The 13,507-nt window shown below is 36.0% G+C and overlaps 3 protein-coding genes across 5 annotated transcripts in view; 2 read left to right on the top strand and 1 right to left on the bottom strand.

The window, feature by feature from the left end:
* Window positions 1-554: 554 nt before the first annotated feature.
* Window positions 555-13,507, bottom strand: part of LOC126751282 (tyrosine-protein phosphatase non-receptor type 23) — a 29,808-nt gene continuing 16,855 nt past the window's right edge. The window contains exons 2-5 of the mRNA XM_050461413.1: window positions 1,836-2,005; window positions 1,507-1,777; window positions 1,172-1,447; window positions 555-1,103 (exon numbers count right to left, since the gene is read on the bottom strand). Coding sequence (XP_050317370.1) covers window positions 762-1,103; window positions 1,172-1,447; window positions 1,507-1,777; window positions 1,836-2,005 — 1,059 coding nt within the window. The 3' untranslated portion in view covers window positions 555-761. The remainder of the gene's footprint in view (window positions 1,104-1,171; window positions 1,448-1,506; window positions 1,778-1,835; window positions 2,006-13,507) is intronic.
* LOC126751279 (odorant receptor 67d-like) lies at window positions 6,663-8,523 on the top strand. Of its 3 annotated transcripts, XM_050461409.1 has the most exons (5): window positions 6,663-7,317; window positions 7,375-7,480; window positions 7,551-7,740; window positions 7,818-7,973; window positions 8,043-8,523. In XM_050461409.1, exons 1-5 carry the CDS (start codon window positions 6,720-6,722, stop codon window positions 8,097-8,099), a joined length of 1,107 nt encoding a protein of 368 aa, XP_050317366.1. In that variant the 5' UTR covers window positions 6,663-6,719; the 3' UTR covers window positions 8,100-8,523. The 3 variants fall into 3 exon arrangements, with proteins under 3 accessions (XP_050317366.1, XP_050317365.1, XP_050317367.1); XM_050461408.1 differs by having other exon boundaries at window positions 6,663-7,480; XM_050461410.1 differs by lacking the exon at window positions 8,043-8,523 and having other exon boundaries at window positions 6,663-7,480; window positions 7,795-7,958.
* LOC126751277 (odorant receptor 67d-like) lies at window positions 11,461-13,105 on the top strand. Its single transcript, XM_050461406.1, has 4 exons — window positions 11,461-12,290; window positions 12,357-12,546; window positions 12,630-12,785; window positions 12,853-13,105. The coding sequence occupies exons 1-4, from the start codon at window positions 11,530-11,532 to the stop codon at window positions 12,907-12,909; spliced, it is 1,164 nt and encodes a 387-aa protein (XP_050317363.1). The 5' UTR covers window positions 11,461-11,529; the 3' UTR covers window positions 12,910-13,105.

The following is a 13,507-nucleotide window of genomic DNA, read 5'->3' as shown; positions in this document are numbered from 1 at the left end:
GGGACAAGTTTGATTTGGTATACTAGTACTACTAAAGGATTTAATTTTATGTAATTGCAAAATCATGCTCATTATTGTTTAATTTTATTGCAAAACTAAAATAAAAAAAACTCTACATTTTCCAAGAAATAGTTTTTAGTCTCATATAAATTGTTTGGTGTTGTAGGTGATTAATTTCCAGAAAACCGAAAAAGTATCCTCCTCCTTATGTATGTTTAACGAACCAATCGGGTTACAGAAATATCGAAAAGTTTTTTAAAAACAAGAAAATATCGTTGGATAGAAGATAGTATGTATATCCTTCAGAATATAATCTAAAAGTCGAATTAAGTTCATTTAATAAGAAAAAATATCTGGTTATTGATTTGGATTAGTCAGTTATATAGTATATTCCGATCTGGAAAATTTGTTCGAAAATTATAGCAAATTAAGAAATTATCCATACTTGAACTTGACTATGACCGATCAATTTATAAACTCTATTTATTCATATAACATTTACTTCAAATTTTAAAATTCGTACCCCCTTTTAATGCTATTATCAATTAAAAATATTTCAAATAACATAAATTTTATTAAAGGTTTTTAACTGTACTTGGTATTTCGTTTCGTTTTTTATTTTATCGAAATTATACTTAAGTAATTTATAAATTACAATTTTCCAAAGAAATTGGCAGCTTTGCAATGATTTACGGTAGTTCATTGCTACATGGATTTACATACGATTAAAAAACTAAGCCGAATCCAAAGTGACTACACGCTCAGTAGTAACCAAATGAAATGTCATGCAAAGGTTGAGCGTTTCCCTGCGGCAAAGCATAGTCTCGCGCCAACTGATCCAGCAAACTGCCGCCACCACCACCGGCACGTCCTTGCGCCTGTGGCTGATGGTTGATCTGTGGTGGATAGATGGGTAGAGGCGCTGGTGCAGATTGCTGTACTGGACGGGCCTGTGGCGCTGGACCAAACTGCGATGGTTCCAGAATGGGGCGACCACCAGATGGCGGTCCTAGGAAGTTATTAGCGCGTGCGCTGGAGGGTGCAGGTTGAACTGGTGCGGGCGCATAGACAGGTCGGGAAACACGCACATTGGATGGGAAGTTCTATATAAGTTTTGAAAATAAACTTTTCAATTAATAATTTCTGTTGTGTTTGTCTGCTGCTCAAATACCTGCAATTGTGAGTAGTCTGGTTCGGGACGCGCCGGGCGCTGCAGTGGAGAGTATAAAACATCGGTAGTACGTTGGGCGCCAGGCACTTGTATTCTTGGTGGCGCTGGTGGAGCGGAAGCTTGTGGTGGTGGTGCGTACTGTATGCGACGTGGTGGCTCTGGCTCTTGTTCTTGTTCTTCTTCGTATTGTAAGTATTGTGGTTGAGGTTGGGGTTGTGGACGTGGCTGTGGACGTGGCGCTGGTGCCGGACGCGGCTGTTGTGGACGGGCTGGGCGCTGAAAACAAATTGAAAATGTATAAACATTCCAGCACTAGAACTATTGTGTTAACTTACATAAGGTCTCTGTGGCCGCAAGGGCTCATCCTCGTACTCTGGCTCCTCCTTGAGCGTTTCATCGACCAAAGTAGGTGGCGCTACTGTGATGCCTTCACCGGAAGGTTGGAAACCATATTGATTGGCGCCATATTCCACTACACGCACTTTGCCTGTCTCATCGACATAACCGTATTTACCCTTTACCTCACCGGTCGCTAGTTTAGTTTCGATTTTGAAAGAACCATCAGCGCCCTCATAACCATATGTATAGGAACCATCTTCGTTGTGTCTATAAATGACAATTACAGAATTTGTGGTATAAATGTGCATGTTTTGGGTAGTCTTACTTATTTATTTGCTTCAGTATAGGCACAGGTGTGGGTCGTGGTGCTTCCGCTATACCAGCGCTGGGCCGCAGTCTTATCGGTGCAGGACGCGGTGTATTCTCCTGATAATCCTGATAGTCCTGTGCAATAGCCAAGCCATATAGCAGCGTGAAAACTAGAAATATTTGTAACTGAAACGAAAAAGTAATTTTACTGCTACTTTAATATTATAGGCTAAAACATATAAGCTGAGAAGCCTAACAATTAAATAATGTTCATTAGAATGAATGTAAAGCTTTACTCATCGCTCTTCGTTCTATATTGAGAGTAATGCTTTGATTAACCCTTCTGCACAAATTGAGTCAAAATGACCCAAATTTAAGAAACAAATGCGTATTACCATGCCTTAGGATGGCTAATTGCTTATAAAACCAGTTTGATATCCTCAGTCTGAGTCTTATGATGAGTTGTACGTACACATTTTTTTTCCAGGACGAGCCAGCTTTTTAACAAAATTTTTTAAAAACTTTTCGTACGCGTATACAATTTGTGGGTCATTTTGACCACCAAGAAAATTTATGCTCAAATGTGACTAAACAGAAAAAGCGTGCTAGTGGTCATTTGTGATTTTTGCGGTGCCTAGTGATAACGGTATTGAACTTTATTTTCTGAATTTTTTTGATGCTATGTATGTACATATGTATGTAGTTGGTGAATTTTGTTTTGCTCTGGGATAACTGTATTCTACTACATACAGCAAACATACGTCCAAGCTTATAAAAATGTTGTCAGTTGTGTGATTTATTTCAACTGTGAAGACGCTCGGGTAGACAATTTTTTTGCTCAGTGATATGCGAATGTAAAAATCTGCGCAATTAGAATGCAGCGAAGAAACCAGGTAATAATTTACATCTTTTATAACATTGCGATTCTTTTATTATATGTAGGTATGTATTCATATTTGTATAGATTCTATCATGTGAAAGAATTGAAGAAATTGTCAATGATGATGACGAGTCACTTGATGAAGCGTCTGATGAAGATCAAGATTTTCAATGTGATGAATCTGAAATAAATGAGTCTGATATATCTACAGATTCTTTCGATAGCATTGAAAGTTTTAGCAGAGAAACACAAGGAAATAATGAATGTTTTCCTGCAAAAGATGGTACGATTGTTTGGTATAAAGATCCTCAACAAATGCAATGCAACAGAACGCGACAAGAATGCATTCTTTCAAATAAACCAGGCCCTTCACAACACGCACCTTTCTTGGTTGCTAGCATAAAAGGTGCTTTCGATTTATTCATTTCACTAGAACTGAAACAAATGTGACTGTTGTGACCTACATGCCAAAGAAATACAAATTCCTTGTTGTAATGAATACTCTTCATCATTCGGCAGAGACTAGGGATGATCAGAAAAAGAAACCAGAAATAATGCATCACTATAATGCGACTAAAGCAGGTGTTGATGCGATCCCAGCTTCAAGATTCTCCTTTATGCTTCTTGGGTAAGAGACAAAGGTGTTTTTATTGTCCACATCCTAAAAACTCCAAGAAGCATTCAGTTCGTTGCGATAAATGCTTGAAATTTATATGCAAGCAACATAGTGTAAAGGAAGTTATGTGTATAAATTGTCAGAATTGACGTATTTTTTACTGACTCCTATTGAAAACAATTTTGAATTTGTAAATTTTATGTTTGAATAATAAAAAAAATGAGTTTGTCATTATAATTTTACCATACTGACGTGTTTTTGCTATTGGGTCATATTGACCCACAAATTGTTTATGAGGGGTACAATCTCAATTTGTGCAGAAGGGTTAAAGGGTAACTTAGCCTTCTCGGTTCATATTGGTATTGTGAAGCTTCAAGGCCTTCAAATCAAACTTTTGTTTCCATCTTGATCTCTTTACTTCAGCAAAAAATTTTTTAGCGAGCCACTTTTGAAGCGAAAAAATGGTATGAGGCACTTGTTCACAGCTTAATAACTTCGATTTATGGCTCATATCATAAGCTGAATAAACTTTTAATGCCTTTACAATCTAATTACTTTATGAATAACTCAATTATTTGACTTCTATAGTTACGGCATTATTTTTGATAACAAGCGGCACGCATGTATCATTAAGAAACAATTCATTAAAGGCGTTAGGGCGGGAAATCTGTTAACTAGTCGCATCAGTAAACCACTAAAACTATATATTAAACTAGGAAGCCTTAAGGCTGAGACACACGCATGACTATTGCAACTTGACTAACCAAGTTCGTATCGAATGTAACAACAAAGCATTAACTTCGATATGCAAACAGCAAAATAATAAAACCATTAATACAGTATTTAATGTATTCATTATGGCTGAAAAGCATATGTAGTAATCAGGTAAGTTTCATTGAACCTAGAAGTAATTGTAGCAATGATTTCAATCATATGTTTATCCGCAAGAAATTGTAGTTATGTGAAACCAAACCATAAATCATGCATATTTAGCTACATAAGTAGCTATTTGAAATACAATAGGCACGCAATTCATATGAAGAAACTATTATTAAAGCTGCCGGAAATGCTTCGATTAACAACAGTCAATTAACAACAACTAACGTCTCTAATTGTCTAGTAAGCTGGGAAAATAATGTTGTACATGGAACCCAAGCGATCACTAAGCCATAAGAGTTCGATAACCATACATATGTATATAGGTGTGTTGAAAATTCCTACACTTTCTTATTGTACTTAAGACCAAAGGGCAAGGACTTATGATTAATTTATCATTGATTTACTCATTGATTTCTGGAAACTCAAGGTCTATTTATAAATCCATAACAGCTATGCACATGTTTTCATGATTATCTAGCTTACAAAACTTTGGTTTGGTCATTAGAACTACTTACAAACTTGCTTAAATTAGTCTATAGAGATTTAGCACCATTCCTTCCACCCATCAACAGTCCGACGAACATTCCCAGCGTTTAGGTTCAATTTCTTATAATCTTTATTTGGATTCAAAAGTTCGTTAGATTTCACTTACATGTGCAATAGTTGCTTTTGCTTTCAGACTATTTCAGCGATAATTCCATCTTTGAACTTTTGGTTTTTGAACATTATGGTATTTCGAGCTTAAGGCCACCATCACTACTTTATATGATGACCGTCCTACCGCTGGAATATTGTACTACTTATTCCAGATTTGCCGATCTCATATCACCAATAATACGCTCAATTGACAGACCCTTTTTTTGTAAGAAATTTTCTAAAGCTTTCCCCCTTTCTGAAAGGAGGTTGTTGGCTTACTAGGTAATAATAATAATACTCAACGATTACCCTCCTTCCGCCCAACCGACGGGAGAGCCGCAATCCGCAAACGAGCTGAATCAGCCGAGTCATGAAAGGTAAGAGACGTAAGAGAGTTTTAAGCTCCTAGACTACAGAAACAAAAGTTTCAACAGCCAAAATTAAGAATTAGATTAAAGTAAGTTTATTATTTTTAAATGTTACTTATTAAGAGTAGATTAAAATTGAGTTTGGGGTCCATAGTTACTCCCAGATCAACAAAACTGCATTGCTCCAAGTTAAAGTTTTGTATTTCGTATGAAGTATGGTCTACAGGTCTACGGGAAAAGCACATCGTTTTACATTTTTTAAGGTTCAATGGCATATCATTTCTAACACACCAAGAAACTGGGTTGTTTAAGTCTGTTTGCAACTGACATCTTTCACTATTTAAAGTATATGATTTAAAAAGTTTTACATCTTCGGTAATTTGAACATTTTGCGCCAAGATGAATGATTTCGATGTATGTAAGTAAACAAAAGGTCTCAAATCTGCATATTCGCATATTTCAAAACAAACTTGAGTATTTTGCTACCTCTAAGGCAACCAGAAGTAGCAGATATACTTCTCTGCAGTGCGGCTTCGTTTGTAGAGAGATGCATCCACTCCGATAGCAGAGCTACAGGAATTACCTGCCTTCGTGAGTTTGAGCGCTGAGGTACTTAAACTGCTCACATCAGCGCAATAATATATGCTCTAAGTGGACACTGCCCCATTAGTACACAAGCGGTGTGGCTAAAGACGCAACTTGGCAAAGCTGCAATCAGGAAGATGAGGTGGAAGCATCTAGGCTGTCTCCTTCACTGTCCAGCTTACGCCAAATTAAGTTTGAAGCATCTCAGTTGCCATACTATCTACTGACCCGGCCCATTTCCTGCAACTGATATTAGCCGTCTTTATAAATTTGTTTCTGGCTAAAGGCGTTTTGTCGATATGCGAAGGTCCCTTTCATCCATACCTAGGAGTTCTGGACATCACATCGGTCAGGGGTCTCTAGCAGTCCAAGTGAGATTATTCGTGACCACACCAGAAATTATTCACCTAACCTAACCTATATTAACAATTTCAGAGAGCTCTTTTAATGACATAACGTCAAAATTAACTGAATGTGATAACTGGGGTCACACTTTTCCACATTTTTGACACTAAGTGAGTTAAAATTTTAAACCGATGGCTTCGTAATCAGAAGGTTTAACTTCCTTTTGGTTACTGTAATATACCTCGATGAGTCCTATTATTATATGCACTATTTCTTTGCATGGATATTTCATTGAAACAATCAATGACAATTGTCTACATATATTTTAGACTGCAGACACATAGTATGAAAGATGTAATTTTAATTACAACAACTTATCTTTGTAAATAAATAATGCTAACGATTTAGTGTAAGTAACTCTATTAACACATCGAAAATAGACAACCGTGAGAGCGTGCCCTTACTGGGCCAAGCCTTGAATGAAGAACTCAAACTGACATCCAGATATCAAATACTCTTGTGCCTGCAGTCAGTTGAAAGTAATCGAACTAATCGCAATATTACTATAAGCAGTTTGTGTTCTTTGAAAATATGAAAAGGCAAAACCGTCCCTCCGACATTTTCTATAAAATGCTTTCGTTTATACGATTCTGCTCACGTCAGATCGGTGTGGACATAATCGAGGAGCATTATGAAATCAATTTGAACACATATTTCGTTCTTGCCGCAATAGTACTTTATTGCCTCTGTTCGGTGAATACGATACGAAAGTATATTGCAACAGATTGGACAGTGTTGCTTGATGTATCCTCACCGGTGAGCTGCACCATACAAGGAGCGGTGAAGTTGATGTCAGCACTTTTGTATCCAAAACTGTATCGAAAATTAGCTTTGGACATCGGAAAAATTTATGAGAAATATCAAGAGATGGGTAAAGAGTACGAGCAGAAATTGCACACATGGAATAGGAGTATGAAAAAACTCTTAATTGGCTGTGCAATAGCGTATTTCGTCACTGGGCTGCTCCTATTATGCACACCGGTTGTGATGTATATACTTAAGGGCGAACGACACTTGATATGGCTTTGTGAAGTGCCCGGTTTCGAAAGGGATTCGTTGTATGGTTATTGGGTCAACAATGCCTTCAGCGTAGTTTGTGTATTCATTGGATGTTTCGGCTTATATGCTGGTGATGTCTATTTAATTATCTTTTTAACACACTCAATGTTCTTTTACGATATATTAGCACTGAAAATAAATGATTTACACAAATTGATAGAGGAAAATAACAATGCAGATCGTCAAACTCAATTAGTTAACGATATTGTAGAGTGGCATCAGTATTATCTGGAGTGAGTATTCTTGAATACTATATAAATTTCTCAATTTCCCTAAATATAATTTTGTTTGCATTCACCACAGTTTTAATGATAAGTGCAATTTGCTGTTCTTTTGGACCATCTCCGCGCACATTATATGCACCACGGCGGGTATCTTGAGCACACTGCTCATCATCATGCTGAAGGATTGGCCTGGCGCTTATACTTACCTTTTGGTGTGCTTTCTCTGGCTATATATGTACTGCATACTTGGTACACGTGTTGAAATAAGTGTAAATATTAAATCCAAATGCCTCAGTAAGCAGTAATACTCTATTAAATACTAGTATGTTTCACTATTCTCCATTAGAACGATCAATTTTGTACTGGGATCTATGACATCCACTGGTACGCCTTAGATGTGCATAATCAAAATACGATTCGCTTAATGCTAACACAATCGCAGGCACCACGAAATATAACCATCGCGGGAATTGAACCCTTATCGGTTAACACTGCACTGAAGGTGAATCTAAACTAGATATTTTTAATTAAACCGTAATATAAATCTAATTAAATATTTTAATTTTTTCAGATAACACGCTCAATTTACAGTTTGGCCATGATGGTATTACGTTTTCAAACTAAATAGAGAAGATTGTGGAAAGTAAAGTGGAGATAGAGTTCTTCGGATTTATTTGTAATTACACGATTTCATATAATATAAGGATGATCATCAAATGTTAGTCATAATATTCATTGTCATTCAACGCCCTTGAAACCAGCCGTTTCATTCGTCGTCACGATCAAAGTCGTGATTATAGGTATTGGTTTATATGAATCAGTTGAGATCCATGTTAGCTATGCTCATATGACTTCAGTTCATATATTTATCATTTTATTTCTCAATTATTATCTACAGAAAAAACTTACAAAACCTTCGTTTGACAGGCCATAAAGAAAAAATGCCGCTAAAATGCGTGAAACTACACTTCTACATTACAAAAGCGACTCATTTCGGCTTACAAAATCAGTTGCTGATGAACTAGAAAAGCCTCTAAATATAAAAGAAAGGGTAGATCTCTAAACGATTTCGTGTGCATGACCTTAATTAATGCTGGTTCCATATTTGCTAGCGCTTTCAGGCGTAAGCTTTATCAAAGTACCTCAATTGGACAGTGAAAGTACCTGAGAAGCTCCATTGTCATATACCCTCATTTACAAACAATACTTGTCTCTACAATTTGCTTATAAACCCGTAATTAATAAACGTTCTTTGCAGTTAATTTGCAACTATGAAGTGTTAATGACTCTATTAGCATGTCGAAAAATGCTGAAATACAGGCATAGGAATGTGACCAATGCAGTGCTAGTCTAGTTTGATTTCAAGGATATTATTTTGTAAGGACTTTTATTTCAAGAATATTGGACGTCGCAGATATTTCACTTTCGAAATTCCATTGAAAAATGCAAACTAAAACGCGTCCTTCAAACAACTCTTGTAAATTGATCAAAAGAAGTCGCCTAAGCACCAGCTATTTGATGTAGACGTTATCGAAGAAAATTATAAACTCGCGTATTTTTATACTACACGCTTTAACTACAGTTTAGTTGTGATGGACATGTAGTTTAACGAAGGAATTTTAGCTACCGAAATCAGTGAATCAATGAAATAACAGCTGTCTTCGTTCTTCTTTGTATTTTCATTTGATGTTTGAGTGGAATATTTTTGACAAAACAATCGGCTGATATCTAAATCCCCACCAATTTTAGAAGAGGCCATTGGTGTTTGCCAAAGTGTTTGCTACACACCCCCAAATGACATTTACTCCTAACGAGTTTAGTGATGGATCGAGCAATGCGGCAGTCAGCAATTTTTTGGATGTTGTTTGTCAAATGGAATTTCCGATAGCTGAAATAGATGTTGCTTGACAGAATTCATGCGTTTGCACTTAAAGTGTAATCAGCGTGATTGTCAAGCTTTTAAATGGAATGCTTAGACTTCGTCATTTCATTCCACAGTGACGGAAATTTATGTTGATGATACTGCACTGTTAGTATCAAGTGGCCACCCTAAGACTGCTTCCAGAACACTGCAGATGCAATTGAATGCCTGTGGCACACCAAATGGAACATTTTAGCATCAATACCAAAAGTCAGTACAAGTAGTACAAGTATATACCAACAAGCATAAAAATTGCCCTCAAGTGGCTTTACATGCTCAATAACTCACACAATGCGCAAAATATTTGAGGATTAAAATTGGAAACGTAAAAATAAAAAGAATTCACCTAACATTAAATATGGCGCAGCTATACTGGCTCCATAGACCAAAATCCCTCCTCAGTCTGAAGAATAAGTTGCTAATTTATATGGTAATACTTAGGCCGTTCTGGACGTATTAAATTTAAATCAGCAACGAATTCAAATTTGAAATTAATTCAAGCTTTTCAAAATAAAGTTCTGCGTACCATAGTGGGGGAGCCCTATTCTATGTGAGAAACCACCGGGATCTAAAGTTGTTCACTGTGAAGGGTATAATTAAGCTGGCGGGAGACAGTTTCATATGCAAGTGAAAAATTTAGATATCGTTCACTCAAAACTCAACAATACATTTAAATTTATCAATATCTGTGGTTCATGACATTGTGACGGAGCACTTGAACATGCGCTAGGTGTGCGCGAAGATTGTCCCAAAAGTGCTCACGGACGACCAGAAATGGCGGCGAGTGGAAGTGTGCTAAGAAAATTTGAACATGTGTGAAAGTGACCCCCAATTTTGAATAACGTAATCACAGGTGACGAGTCCTGGATCATGGACGCCTCTTTAAGTTTGGCTCATATGCCTTTGCTTGCTGCTTTGACAAGTGTTCTATGAAATTGCCTTTAAAACAACCTTTCCAGTCATCGTACATGTAGCGAAAGTTGATTTTGCAACGAAATCGCAATCAATTTCATAAGCTTCGTAACAATTCTTACCTAATATGTAATATGATCTCTTTATAGATCAGTGGTCGGCAAAAGTTAAACTGTGACTGTGTTGGTGAGCACAAGCGAACTGCTCCGCATGAGCAGCCCAGTCGGAAATTGCGTGAATTGAAAAAAAAGTTATCACTTATTGCGTTTCAATGAGAACATAAAAGAAGGTATTGCATATACAATGTACATACGTGCATAGATACAAACTTAAATAAAACATTCAAAAATTCATTTGGATTTATGAATGTTATGTAACATACATAGTTACATACATAAAAATATAATAAAAATTACAAAAATAATTTGCATGTGCCTGCTTCAAATTCCGAAAATATATGTACACGTTATGATATTTCTGTGAAAAAATTATCAATAATAATATTTTTAGGGCAGTTTCTTATTAAAAGAATGTATTTTAAATGCGCTGAGGTCAGTTTGTTGCATTGCTTTGAGCAAACGAACTTTAAGTCGGAAAAAATTTGCTCGCAAAAATATGTCGAAGGATAAAGTGATAAACACAAATAAGAAATTCTTTTTACATGAGGATAAAATGATTCATCCAAATGTTTTTCATGTCTTAAAACACAAAATGCATAGCATTTCACCAAATGCATTCTCAAGCATAAAGTATGTCTCGCAAGGCATCTTTGCATTTAAGAAACAAAGCGCAACAGTCAAGCACGATGTTGATTCGTTGCTGGCTCGACAACGACTGAACGATAGAGCGTAAGCGTACGTGTGAAGTTAGTTTGCAAAATTTTGCTATGAAATTCCGACCACTGATCTACACCAACCAGATTTGGTAAAATCAAGAACTTAAACAATATATTTTACAAGAAAAAGGCTATAAGTTAAAAGTGACCATTTACAGATGAAGCTTTTACATTTTAATTGCAACAAATTATGTTTATAAATAAATAATGCTATCATTTAGTACAAATAACTCTATTAACACGTCGCAAAAAGACAACCGTGAGAGTGTGACCAAACAAAAGTTTAACTTAAATTGACACTCAGATTTCTAATACTTTTTTGGCTTCAGTGAGTGGAAGGTATCGAAATACTAACCGGACCCATATTAGCAGTTTAGTTCCTTCAAAAAGATGAAAACCCAAAAACGGCCGTCGGATATGTACTATAAACTACTTTCGGTTATACGTTTTTGTTCTCGAACCATCGGTGTAGATATTACCGCCGAGAATTATAAAATCAATTTAAATACATATATTGTTATTGTCGCAATAATCGCTTATTACCTCTGTGCGATAAATATGATTGCAAAATATATTCTGACAGATTTGACGGTACTGCTTGATGTCTTTTCACCGGTGAGCTGCACCACACAAGGAGCGGTGAAATTGATGTCAGCACTTTTGTATCCAAAACTGTATCGAAAATTAGCTACGGATATCGGACAAATTTATGAGAAATATCAACAGATGGGAAAAGAGTATGAGCAGAAGTTACTCGAATGGAATAAGAATATGAAGAAAATTCTATTTGCATGCGCAATAGTTTACTCTATCACAGCCATGCTAATTTTATCCACACCCATTGTGATGTATATACTTAAGGGCGAACGTCATCTGATATTGCTTTGCGAAGTACCCGGTTTCGCAGCGGATTCATATTATGGTTATTGGGTGAATAATGCCTTCAATTTATTGTGTGTTATGATTGCCGCTTTCGGGTTATATGCCGGTGATTTGTATTTACTTCTCTTTTTAACACACTCAATATTCTTTTACGATATATTAGTACTGAAAATAAACGATTTACACAAATTGCTAGAAGATGAAGACAAGGAAGACCGTCAAACTAAAATCGTTAATGATATTGTAGAGTGGCACCAGCACTATTTGGAGTGAGTATTCATTATATGCTACATAAATCACTAGGTCTAATCATATGTCGTTTGTGTCCACCATAGATTCAATGATACGTGCAATTTGCTTTTCTTTTGGACCATATCCGCGCACATTATATGCACCACGACGGGTATCTTGAGCACACTGCTCATCATCATGCTGAAGGATTGGCCTGGTGCTTATACCTACCTTTTCGTGTGCTTTCTCTGGCTATATATGTACTGCATACTTGGCACACGTGTTGAAATATGCGTAAATATGTTTTTAATAATGACACATTTATCAATCAAAGTATGTATATTAAATACTAATATGTTTCTACTATTTGCCATTAGAACGATCAATTTTGTACTGGGGTTTACGATATCAACTGGTATGCCTTAGATGTGCGTAATCAAAATACGATTCGCTTGATGTTAATGCAGTCGCAGGCACCACGAAATATAACCATCGCGGGAGTTGAACCGTTATCGGTTAGCACAGCACTCAAGGTGAAGTACCTCTAAAGGAAATATTTATAGTGGAATATATTTTCTATGAAATTTTTATTTTTTGCAGATAACACGGACAATTTACAGTTTGGTCATGATGGTGCTACGTTTCCAAAATAAATAAAGATTTTATTGAAAATATTTGTGGGACAGGAAGAAAAGTATATGGACATTGGATTTATAAGTGCTTACCTAGGTTAACATAAGTGTGATGTCTAGCGAAACATTTCAACGATTAGATTAAGTCCTAGTTCAAGTTCTACACACAAAAAATAAATAAAGAGTCATAATTACTTTGGTGCAGTATAAAGTACTTCGAATTACTTTGTTATAACGATCGTTGTCAAAATCTTCCCTCAAAGTGAACTATTATTCTTTTTTTAGACAAAATAGTTGTGCAGGGATGATGTAATCTAAGCATTCGTGTTTAATTGAGTTGGAATCTTCTGATGTTTCAGGTAGCAAATTTTTTTAGAAATATCTAAGCTAAACTCTAAAGAAATGTACAGCAACTGTTTTTATACATGAGATCCGATTGTTACCATTCTTTTCATACAGGGCATATTTAACTCAGAGAACACAGAGGAAATTAAATTTATGTAATAAAGGAAAAAAATTCCTTATTCCTAACTATGAGATCTTTGGGAAATATTTGATCTATCGCGCACCAAATTCACTTAATGAACATCGCACTAGACAATATTATACTTTCGCGTTATACT

The sequence above is a fragment of the Bactrocera neohumeralis genome, chromosome 2, assembly GCF_024586455.1.
Source record: "Bactrocera neohumeralis isolate Rockhampton chromosome 2, APGP_CSIRO_Bneo_wtdbg2-racon-allhic-juicebox.fasta_v2, whole genome shotgun sequence".
Classification (NCBI taxonomy): Eukaryota; Metazoa; Arthropoda; class Insecta; order Diptera; family Tephritidae; genus Bactrocera; species Bactrocera neohumeralis.
Note: the sequence above shows the minus strand (reverse complement) of the source record. Positions and strands in the feature narration are given on the sequence as shown.

Coding starts and splice junctions, on each gene's coding strand:
- LOC126751279 (XM_050461408.1), top strand. CDS start 6,720: ATGAAAAGGCAAAACCGTCCCTCCGACATTTTCTATAAAATGCTTTCG. Junction 7,481..7,550: donor TGGCATCAGTATTATCTGGA/GTGAGTATTCTT, acceptor CATTCACCACAG/TTTTAATGATAAGTGCAATT. Junction 7,741..7,817: donor GTACACGTGTTGAAATAAGT/GTAAATATTAAA, acceptor ATTCTCCATTAG/AACGATCAATTTTGTACTGG.
- LOC126751277 (XM_050461406.1), top strand. CDS start 11,530: ATGAAAACCCAAAAACGGCCGTCGGATATGTACTATAAACTACTTTCG. Junction 12,291..12,356: donor TGGCACCAGCACTATTTGGA/GTGAGTATTCAT, acceptor TGTCCACCATAG/ATTCAATGATACGTGCAATT. Junction 12,547..12,629: donor GCACACGTGTTGAAATATGC/GTAAATATGTTT, acceptor ATTTGCCATTAG/AACGATCAATTTTGTACTGG.